This window comes from Apus apus, chromosome 14, assembly GCF_020740795.1.
Source record: "Apus apus isolate bApuApu2 chromosome 14, bApuApu2.pri.cur, whole genome shotgun sequence".
Taxonomy (NCBI): Eukaryota; Metazoa; Chordata; class Aves; order Apodiformes; family Apodidae; genus Apus; species Apus apus.
Genome location: NC_067295.1, coordinates 2,124,236 through 2,141,404, shown reverse-complemented (window position 1 = coordinate 2,141,404; position 17,169 = coordinate 2,124,236). Strand labels below are relative to the sequence as shown.

At 46.6% G+C, this 17,169-nt stretch overlaps 1 protein-coding gene across 1 annotated transcript; it reads left to right on the top strand.

The window, feature by feature from the left end:
- The first annotated feature begins 313 nt into the window (after positions 1–313).
- TEKT4 (tektin 4) lies at positions 314–12,622 on the top strand. Its single transcript, XM_051632337.1, has 6 exons — positions 314–847; positions 7,320–7,390; positions 8,363–8,506; positions 9,536–9,758; positions 10,693–10,847; positions 12,341–12,622. The coding sequence occupies exons 1-6, from the start codon at positions 314–316 to the stop codon at positions 12,570–12,572; spliced, it is 1,359 nt and encodes a 452-aa protein (XP_051488297.1). The 3' UTR covers positions 12,573–12,622.
- The last annotated feature ends 4,547 nt before the right edge of the window (positions 12,623–17,169 follow it).

Genomic DNA, 17,169 nt, shown 5'->3' with positions numbered 1-17,169 from the left:
CCGCGCGCCGCCGCGCTCAGCGCCCTCCCCATTGGCCGTCCGCGTCGCCATAGCAACGCGCGGCTGGGAGGCGGGTCCGGGCGGCCGGCGTTGTCCTATCCGAGGCGGCCTCGGGGCGGATCCGCGCTCTGATTGGTGGTTGCCGCGGTGAGGTAAGGAAGGGGCGGGGCCGTTCCGCCCGCGTACCGCCTCGGGTTTCCCCTCGCGCCGGGGACACCCGGCTGCTGATTGGCCGCTGCCCGTTGCCCCGGCGACGGGAGGACGCGGTGCGGGAGCGGGAGCCATGGCCTGCCCCGCGGGAGGCCCCGCCGCCATGGCGCACCCCGGGGTGCTGCTCACCAAGCAGCCCCCCCCGGACACCGTGCCCGTCTCAGACCTGCCCATGAAGGTGTACGAGGTGCCGCTGAACACGGGGCCCGACTCCTCCAGCGGCCTGGCCACGGCCGGCTTCCGCACCGCCAAGTACCTGCCCCACGAGTGGCACCAGAGCAACTCGGAGCTGTACCACGAAGCCTTCATGGGCTGCGAAAAGGCCGAGCAGGACCAGGACAGGTCCAAAGAGCTGGCCGAGCACACCGCTGCTGCCACTCAGCGTAACCAGCAGGACTCCACGACCGCCCTGGGCCACCGCCTGAAGGACATACACTTCTGGAAGTCTGAGCTCCAGAGGGAGACTGAGGATCTGGATGCCGAGACCAGGCTGCTGGCAGCCCAGAAGCTGCGGCTGGAAAGGTCTCTGGATGCCACCGAGTTTACTTACGCTATTGCCATGGATAACCTGCAGTGTCGGGAGAGGAGACAACCCCCAGACCTGGTCAGTGATGAGGTGGAGAACGAGCTGCTGAAGGTGAGCAGGACCTTAGGATGCTAAGGGTTGTGGGCAGCTCTCAGTGCTGCTCTGGCCTGTAAAGTGACAGCTTGGTCAGAGCTGAGAACTGCAGCTCATGAAGGTACCTTCTGGAAATGCACAAAGACCTGGTGCTCCTTCTTAGCAGCCTGCACTCTGTGTCACTCTGAGGTTTAAGAAGGATTTAAAACCCTTGCTCTGTTCACAAAGTATTTAAAATCACATGAGCATGAGTAGAGGAGACCAGATCCCCCCTCTCAGGCCAGGTGCAAACAAAATCACAACACAGGTTTCCTGAACGGAGATGGGCATCCCATCCTGGCATCAAATTCTTCCAGCCTCCCCTTGGCTTGAAGTCCCATCATCTCTGCAAGGTACTCTTCAAAACTGCAGTACCCAATAAGCAGCCAGAATGCTCAGTGAAATGTTCCTTGCCTTTTTCCACACTCAGGCTGTCCAAATCTGGCAGTCTCTGCCATTACCTTTTACTACTGAGTCTGATGCTGTAGCCTTGCCAGGGTTGATGTGGAGGTGGTGATCCAACACTGCACAACAGTGTTTCCACACAAACCATCCCTGGAAACATCCTGAGGCAGCACAATGAGCAGTGCAATGTCACCACCTGCATGGGATGATGCTCCAGGCAAGTTGGGCACAGACAGACAGGTGGTTATTTCTGACAATGGGACTTCAACAAACCTGAGACTCAACTGAAATTTGCTTCATTCTACTAGTTTATCCAGCTGACACTTGGTTTTCTGTCACTGAGGTGGTGACATGCTTTATTTTGCCTTCAAAGCTGGTGTAATTATTGTGGCTCCACATGTTACAAAGAACAGATTCTGGGTCGTATTTCATTCTGGAAGGATTCATATTCTAGTGTCCCACAAAGAAATGAGTGATTATTTGCCTGCAGCCACCAACACACTGTGAAGGTTGATTCATGATGAGTTACTGGCTACACCAGATGATTAATATTTGTTGTTAGGAAAATACTGAAGAAACATCCATAGTTGATGGCATTATTTAGCAATATTTTGAATACAAATTGTGTACAGTTGCTGAATCATAATCAATGTTTAATAGGTTGTTCCAGTCAAAAGTACAGAGATGTGAGAGTCAGTGTATGGGGTATTTCAGTGTGTGGCTACAGGAGAGAAACTTTTCATCAGCTGCTGATGTTTCAGAGAAATCAGGAAATGAAAGATTTTTTTAAAAGAAAACAAAAGCATTTTCTGGCAGGATTTCTCTCCTGAATTTCTTCCCTCCTGATCTCAGAGAATAGTTTGTTCATTGCTCAGCAGTCCAGCTGCTGCTGCTGCTAGTTCTTCACCTGAAGTTGTGGCTGTGCTTGTGAGGACAGACCCTCCCCAGCCAAGCAGGACGTCATCAAGGAAGAACGATGTGAGTTCAGCTGAGGGGTGGAAGCCAGCACAGATGGACTCTTGAGAAATGAGGATTTTGTTGCTATGCCAATGACCTTTGCAGTGCAGAAGGAAGAGGAGTACATAATATCAGAGGAAATTCTTCCCATTTTCAGAGAGGAAGGGATTTTATGGCACAAATGGCTGCAACTAGATGTGCCCTCTGTGGCTTTGCCAGCTCTTCAAGCTGCAGCTCTGCTCTGCACCTCTTTCACTGCAAGAAATCAGACTCTACCTTGTATTTCTTACTCTCCAAAAGTCACTAATAATTCCTGACACTAGAGCTGCTCTTCCATGAGTTCTGACTGTTCACTGTGCCATTTCCAAGTTAATGGCCCAGTTCCTGGGTAGCTCCGTGTTACAGCGTCTGCTGATTTGGAGCAGTTATGCACATTTTATCACTAAAGCACTGACCTACTTTTTCTGCATGTTGCTCACTTGTCCAGTCGCTCTCCAAGCCTAACTCTATTGAGAAATGGTAACTCAAGGGGGATCAGGAGTGATTTATTCTCACCCCATGCAAAAAATGAGGAAAAGAAGAAATAGTGCCCAAAAGTCAGCTGTGGTTCGAGAGAGGGATTCTTTTCCTTGCAGTTTTAACTACACAGTTAATTGATGTTCTGGGACTTTGTCCTTCCTGTGAAATTCTTCCTCTCCTCCCAGCAGCCCAAGCTTGTGTTGGAGTCATTCTCTGGGATCTCTGCCATGTCCCTGCCAGCTCCCATGAAGGAATCTGCACCTGGGGAGAGAGCAGGTCTGGACAAGGGACTTACCTTCACATTGTCACTGAAAAGCTTGGCATAGGACATAGGTTTTGCCTCTGCTTTCTGCAACGATGAACATTTCCCAGTTCCCAGAACATCCTTGCAGCAGCAGCCCCTTGGCAGGTGACATTTAAAGAGACAACATCAAATACATGTAATACAAGCAGTGTTGAACCTCTGCGTGTAATTGCACTTTCATTACCTCATCAGTAGAAATCTCTTCAGGTGACTCACAAAGAAAACAGAAGTATCTCCAATGAATGTTTTATGCATCCAGATAATATTTGGGGTTAGGGTTTTTTTTCACTGCATCTATTTCTTTTAGGGAGTTTTGGTCCCAACTCGTCCATCCTGTTTGTCCAGCATGGAGTTATATTTAGATCACCTGTTGCGATCTCTGCCTCTACTAAACAGCCACAGCTGCAAGGAGGGATAAGGGTATTTAAATTAAACCTCCTGACATTGGTAACAAAATCAACTGTTACTCAGGAGTTCATTAACTCCACAGCATATTCATCTTTTCTTAATGCAGCTCTGGTTAAGAAATAGAAGCAGAAGGACACAATTGTTTTTCTCAGTAAAGAAGAATCCTTGATGTCTAAAAAGAAGATAAAATCTCTCAAATAGAGTAGTTTTATTTCTTCATGCTGCTGCACTGGAAATGGCTGAATTCATAAAAAGCAGCACATGCATCTGTTTTTTAGGAGGTTTTTGACTTTCCTAACCTGTATTGCACCTCCTCTGAACCCCCTTTGCATCAGGTTTGTCTCAGTTTAGTGTGTTTATGTGAATGTATTCAATATTGAAAAGGTAAACAAAGCAAAGACTATGCCACGTGGTGGTATCCTGTCCATAAATCATGTTCCAGCTGCATAGACACTGCTTTTCAAGGTTATTTCCACATGTCCTCTGTCCAAGCTCAGTAACTGAGTGCCAGCTACAACTCTGGAAGAAGTGGATGTACTGCCATTTGTGCCATGTTTTGACCCTAGACTCAGAGTGTTGATTTGTCACGTGTTCATTTAACAATGAAGTCAGCCCCAGCTATTCCCTGATGCTGAAGACAAAGGCATCAGCCAAGAGCCCATCAACTGGGGAAAATTAAAGTTTAAAAAAGTGGAGAAAAGCTCCACATGTATGGATTCCTGCTGACTGCAGTCACGGGGCAAGGAGAGGAGCAGAATTCCCATTCCAGCCACCCTGATCTGTAGCTTTGCCAAGTAACTCAGACCAGTAGGACAGTCCCATTCACAGCCAGCTCCGGGATGTGCAGTGCTGGTTTTCAACAGCTGGATTTTGAAGCTGCTCCCCCAGACCAGCAGGGGAAAGGCCAGTCACAGAGCTGGGGCTTTGAAGGCTGTCCCCTGCTTTCACTCCCAACTGTCACCACTAAGTTTCCCTGTTACACACTCCGGGGGTTTGAATCTGCTGTGGTCTGTAGGTTTGCTTTTATTTGCTGTGCTGCTGGGACATCTGGTGTCACCTTGTTGCTGGGGGCTGGATGGAGCTGGATGTGCAATCAAGGGCAGCTGCACAGCCTCTGCCACGGGGCTCCACCAGCTCCTCTCAGCTGCCCTCATTCTGCTGCTGTATTTAGACATGACTGACAGCTGCAACTCCCTAAGGCTGCAAAAAACCTGGGTTTGGAAATTCATGGAAGGCACAAACTTCTGCTCTTAAAACGTTTTATTTGCACCGTTAATTAGACACCTCCAAAGTCAGGAACTGGGGGATGGTTTTATCACTAGGTTTGAGGAAAATCCATCTTTTGCATCATAAACATAAAATAGTGTAATAAAATAAATGGCATGCTAAACTGCAAAATGTTCTCTCCCTGTTAATTGACAACCATTTATAATAACAGAGGTTTATTATTAGTGGTAACTGTGAAGAAGGCAGCTGTAAAGAAGCCAAGATCACTTCAGATTTGACAGTATTTCATTTGAGGAGACAGCAGAAAGGAAGAATAAGGAGGGGAAAAAAGACATTTCATCCATCAAGTCCCCTCATGATCTGAAGAAATGCAAATCTCAGTTATGTTGGCCTCTGAACCAGAGGTGCTCAGTGCAGGCTGGGCCTTCAGCAGAGACCTGTGCCCACTCTGCACAAAGCTTGTCTGTTCTGCCACTTGCTAAAACCCAGATCTGCCCCCAGGATTTTAATGGGGAATCATCCACGTTTTTTATGGCTGAAATCCCAGAGTCTGGGAGAGTTGTGCTCCCAGCTGTTCTCAAGTGAAGAAAATTCATTCAGGAGATAGGTATTGAAAATTCATTGTCCTTTACCTTGCTTATTCACTCTAATTAGTCTCAGACTGCCATTAATTAGGAGAACTGTGTCCTCTGTTTTAAATGTCATATTTGAATGCCAATCTCCTCAGCAGGGGATCCATTTTGAAAGTTTATGTCAGGTCATTCAACAAGAGAATTCTTTATTTTTGCATCATTTCACTCTTTCCATGGGAGAGACCTTCTTTGCCAAAGGAAGGCTTTTCTCACTGAAAATTGTGCACGTTGCTCCCAGGAAACTTGTTAGCTCTTTATTTACATGGAGACTGACTCCTCTCCAGAAAATAATATCAGTGACAATAAATGTCATTTTGAGTGCTGAAGCTTTCTAGCCCTTTAAAATCCTCCTGAATTTTTACTTCCACAACTCAACCATTGTAATACTTTCACCCTGCAGAGTTTTAGTGTTCTCACAGTTTGTAAAATGATACCTGCAGCTAAGTATTGATTTTAATTCTGCTTTTTTAGAGCCTGAAAAATAATATTTTCTTTCCAATCAAGGTTGTCGCTTTCCATTTGGAATAAAATGACCTTTGCTGTGGTCCCCATTGGTTCTTTAGGATGGAAAAATTGACAGGGTGGAGACACACGCACTCATTTATTTGTCAAAAAAAGTACAAGGATGAACAAGTGCCAGCAGTGTTCTGGGAATAAAGTTTATTAGTCAGAATATACTCCCTGAGCTGCCACTGGGTGACTGTCATGGAGGTAAGCCAGCAAAATTAGTTAGGAGTTTTTGAATACAAAAGCTCTTTTTAATATCTGAGCCTCAAATATTAAATTCCTTTAAATAATAATAATAATAAAAAAGAAAATGCTTGCTGGTCTGGCTTTTATGTAACAAGTTGTGATCAGCAGGTCAGAAGAGTCACTTTGTGGAGCATTGCTGGTTAATCCCTAAAGCACCATCACTGCAGCCCAAAATGAGCAGCAGGGACTTCGTGTTTAGCAAGAGATGATTAGAAACTCTGCTCTTTTCTGGTTTGCTCACCTCTGTGGTGAAATGAACATTCCTGCTAACACCAGCTTGAGCTGAAACTTCAGACTCTGGGTCCCTTATGGGCTTGGAGCAGTCCCAGTCTTGGAACTCAGAGGAAATTAACCCCTCAAACAACACTGTGTGGTTGGGAGAATTGTGCAGTCCTCAATCCTCCCCATCACCAGAGGCAAAACAACTTCTGGAATAAGTAGATGTAGTAGAAAAATCAAAGTGTCACTGACCTTATGTTTGGGCACCTTTCCTGTCCCTGGTGGAATTGTGGAGTAGTAACTTCTATTTGTAGTGAATATGAAGCATTCAAAGGGGACAGACCAGCAGCAGATGATGCTGCTGCAACTCCTGTTAGTTAATTAGCAGCTCATCACTGTAAGTCAGACCAGCTGTAGGTCTGGGGAGCTGCAGGAGCCAGGTGGGAACCTCCCCTTGCAAATGGCCCCAACCCTGGCGAGGGTCAGAGCAAGGCAGCAGGCTCTGAAGGGTCTGCAAGGGCTCCCTGGGGTCTGGAAACCAGTGTTTTGTCAGAGAAGCGGGTCTGCTCCATCCCACCCCTGTGCAAGGCAGCAGCCTCTGGCATCTGAGACTGTTCTGGAGGGCAGACAACTGTCCTCCTTGGCTTTAACATGCCCCCTTGTGCTTGACAAGGCAGCTACTCTGGTCTTCTGCTGAGACGACTCCTTATTTTTCTCTCCTTCAAGGCTGTGCTAGTTGTTCAGATATTTTCTTTGATATGATGAAACATGGAGGTTTTTTCCTAGCAGACACACGTAATATGAAAATACTGAACCCTCAGGCTTTAGAAGTGTTCCCAGCACTGCTGGGCCTTAGGTTTCAGCTGAGTTCCCCCAGTACCTGCTAACTTGGTAAATGATATCCTGCAATAACGGGGTAAGAGGGGGTGATGATTCCAGCATTATCCCCAGCACTGAAACCAAGCTGCCCTGCAGGCTGCTGGCACCTGCTGGGGACATCCCACAAGCCTCCCTCTTTTTTATCTAGGAAGCTGAACTGATCAGAAGCATCCAGGAGCTTCTGAAAAGAACTATGATGCAAGCTGCTACCCAGATGCGGTAAGACATTGGTCACAACATCTTAGCAGCTCGTTCCTGGAAGCAGAGAATTCCTGGCACATGGGGGTGCAGTGCCCAGGGGATCAGGGTGTTACCAAGGCCAGGCTTATGAGCCACAGGAGTGGTTGTTACAAAGAATGTCTGGAAATGCAAAATAATTCGAAGCCACATCAATTAGAGTGTGGGAGGAGGCTGCCGAGTTAGGCTTCGCTTTTTAGGATAATTTTTAAACCGTTTTAGTGCCTTTTAGTCCCTTGGCCCCCAGAGTCTTCTTCATTCCTTAGGAGTGAGTGACATCTGGTGTTAACAGCTGGTAACGACCCACTCTCTTTTGTCATCCCAAATCATTCTAATTAATTTGGTCACGTGTGACTCATTTAATTGACAACAGATCAGGAGTTTTAACTCTCATTGTACTTGAATCTTGCAAGGACAGATGACGCTGTCCAGGTGCCGCAGCCTCTGAAAGGCTCAGAGAAAGCTACAGGGTCACTTTGTGAAGGTCTTTAATTTGTGTCAGCCTCATTATACTAATGAATGAGGAGCATGGGTCTTGTACAATCACTACCTGATGTCTTACCATGAAAGAGTGCTTTTGGGCAAACCTCCTGCCTATTCTCCCCATATTCAGCTGGCACCACTGCTGAAAAACTCCTCTGTGATTTAGAATTCTTATGTAAAATCCAAAGTCCAACAACTCCTTTGTCTCAGGCTGTAAGGGCTCTAAGATTTCAGTGGGCACAGACCAGTACTGAGGGTCTAGGGCAGTGGTTAAAACATCAGGCTTGCTGTCCTTCTAGCAAGTAGTTGTGGGAGTGATAGAGTTTGATTTGGATTTGCAAGACGAAAAGGGAAGTTTATGTTCTGGTCACTCTTTGAAAGACAAAGGCTCAGAGCCCAGCTTCACAAGTGGGTGTGATAGTTTTAAGTGTTGTGTTCCACTAACGATGGGTGAGAATAATGACTTTTCAGAATAAATCGAGATCACAAAGAGATTTGTGAGAAGGACTGGTCAGACAAAGTTGAAACCTACAACATCGATGATAAATGTGGAAGATACAATAACCAGAGCACCAACATCCAGTTCCACCCCAGCTCCATCAAGTTTGAGGAGAGGTGAGTAGTCACTCTCATCATCCTCCACAAGTAACTCTGGTGAGACACAAAACCTTTGTGTCAGGGAAGGCTGCACTGCTGCTTGGAATTAAAGGTGTGATACCTGCTGCTTTGGACATCCAGTGGCCTGGCTGTGATTCAGCTGTGTGGGAGTGGTGGTGGTGCTGCCACCTCAGCATGCTCACCACTGATGGCAACGCTGGTTTACTAGATGCAAAATGAGCTTGTAGGTATTTTTCTTGGAAATAATTGGCTTTATGCTTTTAGAGGCTGATCTGAAGCCTGCTGAGGTGTTCTGTGTGCCATGGGCAGGCACACTGGGCTTCAGGAAAGGCAAGGGCTGCTCCCTGAGACAGTTACTATTGTCATCCATCCTGCTGCTGCCTCCCCCCTTTCAGGGAGTGTTCATGTCATGCAGTGTCCCCAGTGCTGTGGAGTTCCTTCTGCTGCTCAACATGGCAAAGTATAACTAAAGATCTTGTTTCTTGTTGTTTCAAAGCATACACGGCCTGTAAAGCTTGAATATGTTCAGGTGTTCATTTGCTGGTGACTTAACTGCTTGTGCTTGCACAAAAAACTATGTGTATATTTTTTTTGGCCTTTGTATTAGCTGAAGATGGAAGAACCTAGGGAAGTTGTGGGTACCACCTCCCTGGCAGTGTTGAAGGGCAGGTTGGATGGGGCTTGGAGCAACCTGGGCTGGTGGGAGGTGTCCCTGCCCATGCAGGGGGGTTGGAACTAGATGTTCTTTCAGGTCCCTTCCAACCCAAACCAGTCTGGGATTCTATGAATTGGGATGATTTTATGCCAGGTGTTACTTCCCTCAGAGGCCACAAGATGAACAAGAGTTCATTGATTTTAAATGATTAGTTTTCTTCCTTCACAGTAAGTCTAGACTACATGCAACAGCAGAAACAGAGCTTAACAACCCTCTTGCAGGGAGAGAACCAGCTTTAGCTTGTCTTCTTAAGTGCACCTTGAACAAAAGAGCAAGATTCCTATGTGTGTTCGCTTCATCTCTTCTTCCAGTGCCTCAACACCAGAGACTTGGGCCAAGTTCAGTCATGACAACATCTACAGGGCAGAAAGAGAAAGAGTGGCTTCCAGCAACCTGCGTGACTTGATTGACAGTATTTTGCATGATGTGTCTGAGGACCTGAGGAGACAATGTGCTGCTGTCAACGAGGCTTTTGTCAAACACTGTGAGGAGCTGGACGATGCGAAACACAAGCTGGAGTATCATTTGGGAAAAGTAAGTGTCATATTTTGAATGCTGGCTACAGGTGTGATAGTCTCCTTGGAGAAGATCACAGGAGATTTATCCCGTAGAAAAGGTGGTCTTGGTCTATGCCAGGTATAAACACTATTTTGTGTGTCTGGTGAGAGTCTTCAGAGCTGGTTTGTGGCTCCGATTCAGCTTTTTCTGGCATCTGTTGTGCTTCTGTAAAGAGGGACTTAAATGTGAAGAAAAGCACTTTCTTCCACAACTTGCTGAACTAAAACCTAAAACTGTGTGATCAAGGAGCTGATCTTTGGGCCAGGCTTCCTGGGCCAGGCTGGTTAGAAGCAGCAGCAGCAGCAGATCCTGGCAAGTGACAAGAGGTGCCTTCAGCCTCTGCCCCTTCTCCAAAGTGGAGCAGCTCCTACTTTTGTGTTAGACCATTGACAAGTCAGGAACAAACAGTCATTCCTTAGCCCCTGCGAGCAGTGACAGCTGGGCAGGCTTTGGTTTTTGGACATGTGTCAGTGATAATGAGGGAGCAAGGATTCAGAATTTCCTGTGTTTTCCATTTCTTCACCGATGCCAGAAATCCATGTGTTTCCAAGCTGATCAGCAGTTCTCAATCTTATTCAACATAACTTAAATTTGTATTGGATCATTTACAGTTTAAAAACTACCATTAAAAGCAACTCATGGAGGTGGGATGTGCTGTCAGGAGACGTGGAAGGGTTTTTGAGCAGGCTGCAGAGTATTTTCTGCTTATTTTCAGTCCAAAGATCAGATTCTGCTGGTAGAAATAAAGAGATCAACATCACCTTAATGCTTCTATTTCTTCTATATTCTGGCCAAATGTAGGTCAAACCTATAACTGATTCACTAGGGCCATGAACAGATGGGTGGCAGGAGCAGAGATGATGTGAATCTGTTTTTGAGCCATTCTTTTTTTCCTGGGTATCCTCCTTAGGTCCTTCAGGAGATTGGAAATCAGGAAGCCAACATTGCTGCTCTCAAACAAGCTATCAAAGACAAAGAAGCCCCAATGAAAGTTGTTCAAACAAGGCTGTATGACAGGTCTTTTAGGCCCAACGTAGAGCTCTGCAGAGATGAAGCCCAGTTCAGGTAAACACTATTAAACTGGCTCTCCAAGGCATCCATTCCAGCCAGACATTTTTTGCACTTTTAATTGGCAACACGGAGCCTTGAGCTTTTATTATGAGGCTTAGTTCTGACTTAAGTCAGAAATAATTCAGTTGCCTGAAATCACTGTGAGGAAAATATCATTTGAACCTGATCTACTGACAAGTAGACAAGCTATAGACTTAATTCTGCCTTTTGTCTTTAAGCTTTTTTCTTGGAACTCTGGTTTCTTTTTTGATTTAGATGATCCAAGCAAATCTGACAGTGTGTGAATCACTTGCAAGCCTTTTGCTGTCAGCAGAAGTTCACCACGAGGTGGACTCTGTGCCAAATAAATTATGCTTCAAGTGCTGAGAGTGTAAATGGGCTGCACATATTCCTAGGCAGAGCCTCAGCACTGGGAAGCATTAGGCTGGTGACGTTTGATTTTCAGTAATAATCCATTTTTAAAACTGGAGGTCAACAAATCCTTTCAAATTAAAGGTCTGAGTGTCACATTTGTCAGTTTTGATCTCGTTATAAGCTTTGTAATTGATTCTCCTCCTTCATGTTTTCCTACCCTTAGGAAAAAGGGGGAATCAGCTTTTGCAGGCTGACAAAATCCTTGTAGCAAAGGTTCCTGCTGATCAAAGCCAACGTGCTCTTCTTCATACAGTGAGGAAGAAGTTAGAGTCAATCCAAATGCTTTATACTGTCTCAGAGACCCTCCTTTGAGGTCCTGTTTCAGCAAACCAGCCATGTGCAAGCTTTTCAGCCTGCCTGTTGCCTTTAATGGGATTTAAGGACACAGGCAGGTCCTCTGCTGAGTGGGCACGTGTGTGACTGCCAGGCTCATGCTGTCAGGAGTGACTGGGTTTGCACAGCACCAGGGGGATTGCTTCCCCAAGAAAGTAACTCTGTGCCTCTGCAGGGAGGTTGCCTTCAAGCACCCACCCTCATGGACTTGCCCTTGAAATGATGTGCTTATTTTCAAAATGCTTTGCTGTTAGTTTTATTTGTTTTCTTGATGTGCAGCTACTCTTTAAAAGCTTTTCTGCTTTCAAAGTACAGACAAGTACCAGTTTCATCTCTAATACCTGAGTTCTGCACCAGGGATTAGGTATCAAAACCCAAGCTTAATGCAATGCTGATCCAGTCCAACTGAGGGACTTACCCAATGATTTCTGTCCTGTAATTCTTAGTACAAGTGTCCCAGAGAGCGGAAGAAGGTAGGGATGGGTAGTTCCACAGTGCTTGGTGGCAGAAGGTGTCCTTGATGCTGTCTAAAACACGGGAGACTTCTGTACAGAAGCTGTGAAAGTCACCTCTGCTCTTGACCACGTATCCAGGAGCTCTCTGAGGCCCTTTGTTGTTGAGTGTGGTGGATCCATAGCTGTTGTTCTCTCTTCCCCTTACAGGTCATAGGTCTCTTTGCACACTGACTGGCTTCTGCTCTTTTTTTGGTTGTTGTTATTACTTCATGTAATTCTTTTCAGGTTGATCAATGAAGCTGAAGAACTAACAGAGTCCATCGAATCCTTGAAGAAAAAGCTGGTGGAATCAGAAAAGAGGCTGAGGAACCTGGAAGACACACGGATGAATTTAGAAAAAGAAATAGCTGTGAAAACAAACACTCTTTTTATTGCTAGGCAGAAGTGCATGATCCATCGCACACACTATCCTCCTGCTTTCAAATTAGCAGGTTACACACAGCAATCTCTGTTCTAACCATGCAAAGTCTGGAAGCAAAATATAGTCTAAAATCTTTCATGTAAAATTCATGGATAATATTGTAGACAGAAGTGCTGTATTCTCTGTTATTTTCCTCTTTTTGGAGTAAAATGCAGTAGTAAGGTGAGTTGGCTTTGAATCTTGCCTTCAAAACTTCTGGGTACAGATGTTTAGAGTGAGATTAAAACCCAACTTAAAGGTATTAAAATTTATCTTACATGTTTATTTTGCACAGGATGTGATATGTGGAGCTTTCACCATAAGAGAATATGTTGAGTGAATATTTATTGTGAATAATAATAATAGACACAGATGCAGAATAACATTTATAGCTTTTTAGCATTTTCAGGCATCCTGAAATGAGAGCAATAAAACTGGTTGCCTGGCAGGGGATCACATGGTCAGCAAGGAAGCAGATGAGAGACTTTTAAGCTGCTCAAACATTATTAGTTAAAAAAAAAAAAGGTTTGCACGGGTTAGATGACAATGTGACCATTGACAAATCCACTCCCAGTTCCTGACTGGACTGGGCGGGTTGGATGGGACTTTGAGCAACCTGGTCTGGTGGGAGGTGTCCCTGCCCATGCAGGGGGGTGGAACTAGATGATTTTTCAGGTTCCTTCAAACCATTCTATGATTCTGTGACAGTGCTCATTAGTTGCCTGCTTTTTTCCCAGGATGTGCCCAAGAGCTGGGTCAGACACTGGCTTCACAGCAGCTTGACAGCAGGAGCACTGAGGAACCTTTAAAGCAGATCCAAAAATTCCTCACACAAGGGCTGCCTGCAAGACCATTGCAAGGTGGTGGGTCCCCGGGCTCCAGGAGCATGACAATGAGGCAGGCAGCTCTCCTTCCCCCTGCTCTCCCTCCTGCTCCTTAGGTTGGGATCACAGAGAACTGACTTCCCCGAGGCTGTAGCACGGTTTCTTTGGCACAGCCCCAGCATAGGAACCACTACATCAGCTCTGCTGGGATTCAGTCAGGCCACGTCGTGCTCCTGTGGCTGTTCCCTGGCTGAGAACATCACCTGCCCAGGCACTGCAGGACAAGAGGGTGCAGGATGAGACCTCTGCTCAGCCAAGATTCCTGGCATTTTGTGACACTGGGTTTTGCCCAAGGATAAATTTGAGTCTGTAAAACTGAGGGAGGGGTCATAAAGCCTTGGAACTCCCATCCATATGGATCAGTTCATATGGGCTGCACTCCTGAGAGAGCTCTTAGGTCCCTGTGTATGGATCTTTGGAGCTGCAAACAAGACACTTTGAGCCAGCAAACCAAGCCCAACCTGCGAGTCACTCGTGGTTTTGGCTTCACCACCAAAGGACAAGCAGGAGGTGGATGGGGCAGAGAGCAGCCAGGAGCTGCAAAATTGTCATCCTAAAGCTCTCTAGATTGAAGCAGAACCACAGGGTTTGTCCCAGACATGGAATGGCAGAAAAAGTGGCAAAACCTCTGAGATTAAAGCTTTTCTGAGGTTGGAGATGTTTGCAGTTTCTCCTTCCTTAACCAGCTCTTTTTGAGAACCTATTAACTGGGTGAATCATTACTGGAGGGAATTAAATCAGCCAGGACTGAGTCAAGGCTTCCCAGCAGCTCAGGGGGGTGGGATGCAGGGAGGTTACAAATTTAATCCGTAGCAGCTTTTCCTGGAGGAGAAGGCTGGCAGAGACACCAGTGGTACAGGAATATGGAGGGATCTGTTCATTTTGGGAGGGACATTTCACTTTGGGACCATTTCATCTACCAGGCAGTGAAGTTACCTGCTGTAGCATGAGCCCATCAAGGTGGCTCAAAATCCTTTGTCACCCACTTAGAAGCAACTGAGTGTCACTGGCCCCCATTGGGGCACATCTGGTGGAGGTGGAGCCCCCAACAGTGGTCCCTGAATTGCCCTGTGTGCTCAGCACCCTGAGGACAGCCCAGCTGGCACAGGTGGTCCCAGCTGGGGACAACACTCCAAGCTGCCTGTCCAAGGTTTGGTGGAAGCATCACTCCCTGGGCTGAGCACATCAGAGCAGGATTACACTTGGGATACATGGAAATCCAGTAAAGTCCTTGGCTGTATTCCCATTTCATACACTTATCCCAGAATGATGGAGTGTCTGGTTCAGATGTGAGCTCATGATGAAGGATTGTCTTCAGGCCTTGCACACAGAAGATCATTTTTATGCTTGCTGCAGTGGAGGAGCTCTTCATAGGGAGGGCTTTTAAATGTGCATGGGTGCAAGAGATTAACGCAGGGCTCCGTGCATCCACCTCTGGCTGCAAATTCCAAATTCCGAAGGCCAGTCTGGTTGGAACACTGCTCTATGCTTTCTGTGAAAGCCTGGGAGACTTTCTGTGCCCCTGCACAGTGGTCACTTGTCTGGAAACCTGGCAGGAGGTCACTGTGAATCTAAAAACAAGGGAGTAGCTGTAAAAACTTGGGTTAAGTCTCTACCAGCTTCCAAAGCAGGGGAGGGCAGAGCTTTGCTGTGCTGGGAGATGGTAAAGCTGAGCAAGCAAGTTCTTACCTTTCATTAATTTTAGATTATTGCTTCCTGCTATGTGGGACTTGGGGGTCTAAAGCAGAAACTTCCCCAGGGTCTGTGCTCCCTGCTCTGAAACCAGTGCTGGGAAGGACCAAACCTCACCCTTCTCCTGCACCCCTTGCTCTGTCCTCCTGCCTCTGACAGTGCTGTTTGGTCACCCCAGTTCTGACATACTCAGTTTGCTTTGCAGGCAAGCGTGGTTTTTACAAGGATTTTTACCAAGCACTGTCTCACTGAAATCACTGGGAATTAAGTGCTTTCCTAGATTTTAAATATCTCATCCAGCAGGAAGCACAGGACGTCCAGGAGAGCAGGAGGAAGCATCATGCCCAGTTTTGGCCTTTCCTTGGGACAACGCTTCACTAAACCCCTCTAACATCATTTATCATTTCTAATTACCTTCCTACTTGCTTGCTGTGAGTTTTTCCAGAGCTTAGTTCACACTTTGCTCCAACCTTGAACCAGGCTGGGCTGGTCCATGGGTTGGGGATAACCTCAGGCTGAGGGGCTGCTTGGGCTTGTCACTAATGTCACTTCTTCCTGTCACCCTAACACTTCCCCATGGCTGGACTCTGCTGCTGAATAAAGGCCCATTTTTCAGTGCCTGCCAGAGAGCACCTTTCAGAAACACAAGCATCAGGCTGTGATTACACACACAGCCTCCTCATTCACAGCTTGTGTCACAGCACAAGATGTTTGTCTGCTCCCAGAGGGAAAATCATCCCATAGCTTTTCCCCAAACCCAACATTTAAATTAAAAGAATTAGGCCTCCCACCCCCAACCAACCTATGTTTCAGTGCTTTGCATCTGCTTCAAAATTCCAGCTGACAGTTTAATCAGAGCTCTTACAAATACATTTTCCCCTGCTTGCTGCCAGCTCTGGTTCTGTCTGGTTCTCCCTGCACGCTGCGATGAGCTGAGGGTTGGGTGGGAAACATCCCCTGTCAGCCCCATTTCCTGCCTTCTGGTGATCAGGCTCAGCAAATCTCCTTGTCACAATAAGGAAAACCAGAATTAAGGCTCTAGTGTGGAGTTATGTGATAGAGCAACCCAACAGACCCCTCATGCTGATGCTCTCATCAGGTGTTTCTTTGGGAAAACACGATGCTGTGTGTAGGACTGGCTGCTGGGTTTTGTGTGTTTGTTTTTTCCCTGAAATGTGTTAAAAAACAACCAGAAATGCCCGAAGCACCTCTTCTCGAGGATTCTTAGTGTTGCTGTAGAACTGCAACCATGTCCTGAAGGTCAGGTACAATAAGAGGATGTTCTGCAGCAAAGAAAGGGGCTGGAGAGCAGGGACTGAGGACGAGGTGTAGTTATTTTGTGTGACCTCGTCTGACCAGCTGCTGCCAGACCAGTGAGGAGCTTCCAGCTACAGAGGAGGGAATAAACTGAGGTTGAACCCCCAAAATCAAGGAGAGATGTGAAAACATTTCTAGTGGGTTAAAATCCTGCAGGGAAGGGGCAGCTCTCTTGCTTGCCTTCCCTTCTGCTTGACTTCCATCTCTGGGACCTTCTCTGGTCACACAGCTCCAGGTGGGGCTGGGCTGCCCTTGCACCAGCTTCCAGCCTGAGGCTGGAGCAATCCCACCTGGAGGGAGCCAGCTCTGGCATAAACACTTTGTAAATGTATTTTAACAAATGGTTCATTGCTGCTGCTGTGTGGGATTCTACCCTGGCCACCCGTGGGGTTGCAGAGAGTGGGACACCCCGTGGACCATCACCCTGGTGCCTCCTGTCCTTTGTGTCATTTACACTCTAAAAAATCCATCACTGCCTAATAACTGTGAGACCTCAGCCACCCTGCTGGAGGAAGATCTATTGAGGTGTTGGAGGCTACAACCTTGTTCTTCTGCCCCACATTGCAGTTAGTGGATCACAACATTTGATGCATTGAAAAGAGATTAAGGAAATTAATGAAAAGGGGAAATCAGCCTGAACCCACCTTCCCCTCCCCACAGAAAGCAGAGAACAATGGTTCTGCTCCCATTGACGTGCATGTCACTTGAGGCTTCTAATTGTTCCCTTCTGACACTTCAATTATATGTTTTATGTAAATAAA

What these genes read in the sequence shown, in the direction of transcription:
- TEKT4 (XM_051632337.1), top strand. Translation starts at nt 314, where the DNA reads ATGGCGCACCCCGGGGTGCTGCTCACCAAGCAGCCCCCCCCGGACACC. An exon ending in TGGAGAACGAGCTGCTGAAG is followed by an intron (nt 848 to 7,319) that starts GTGAGCAGGACC and finishes TTTTTTATCTAG; the next exon opens with GAAGCTGAACTGATCAGAAG. An exon ending in CAAGCTGCTACCCAGATGCG is followed by an intron (nt 7,391 to 8,362) that starts GTAAGACATTGG and finishes ATGACTTTTCAG; the next exon opens with AATAAATCGAGATCACAAAG.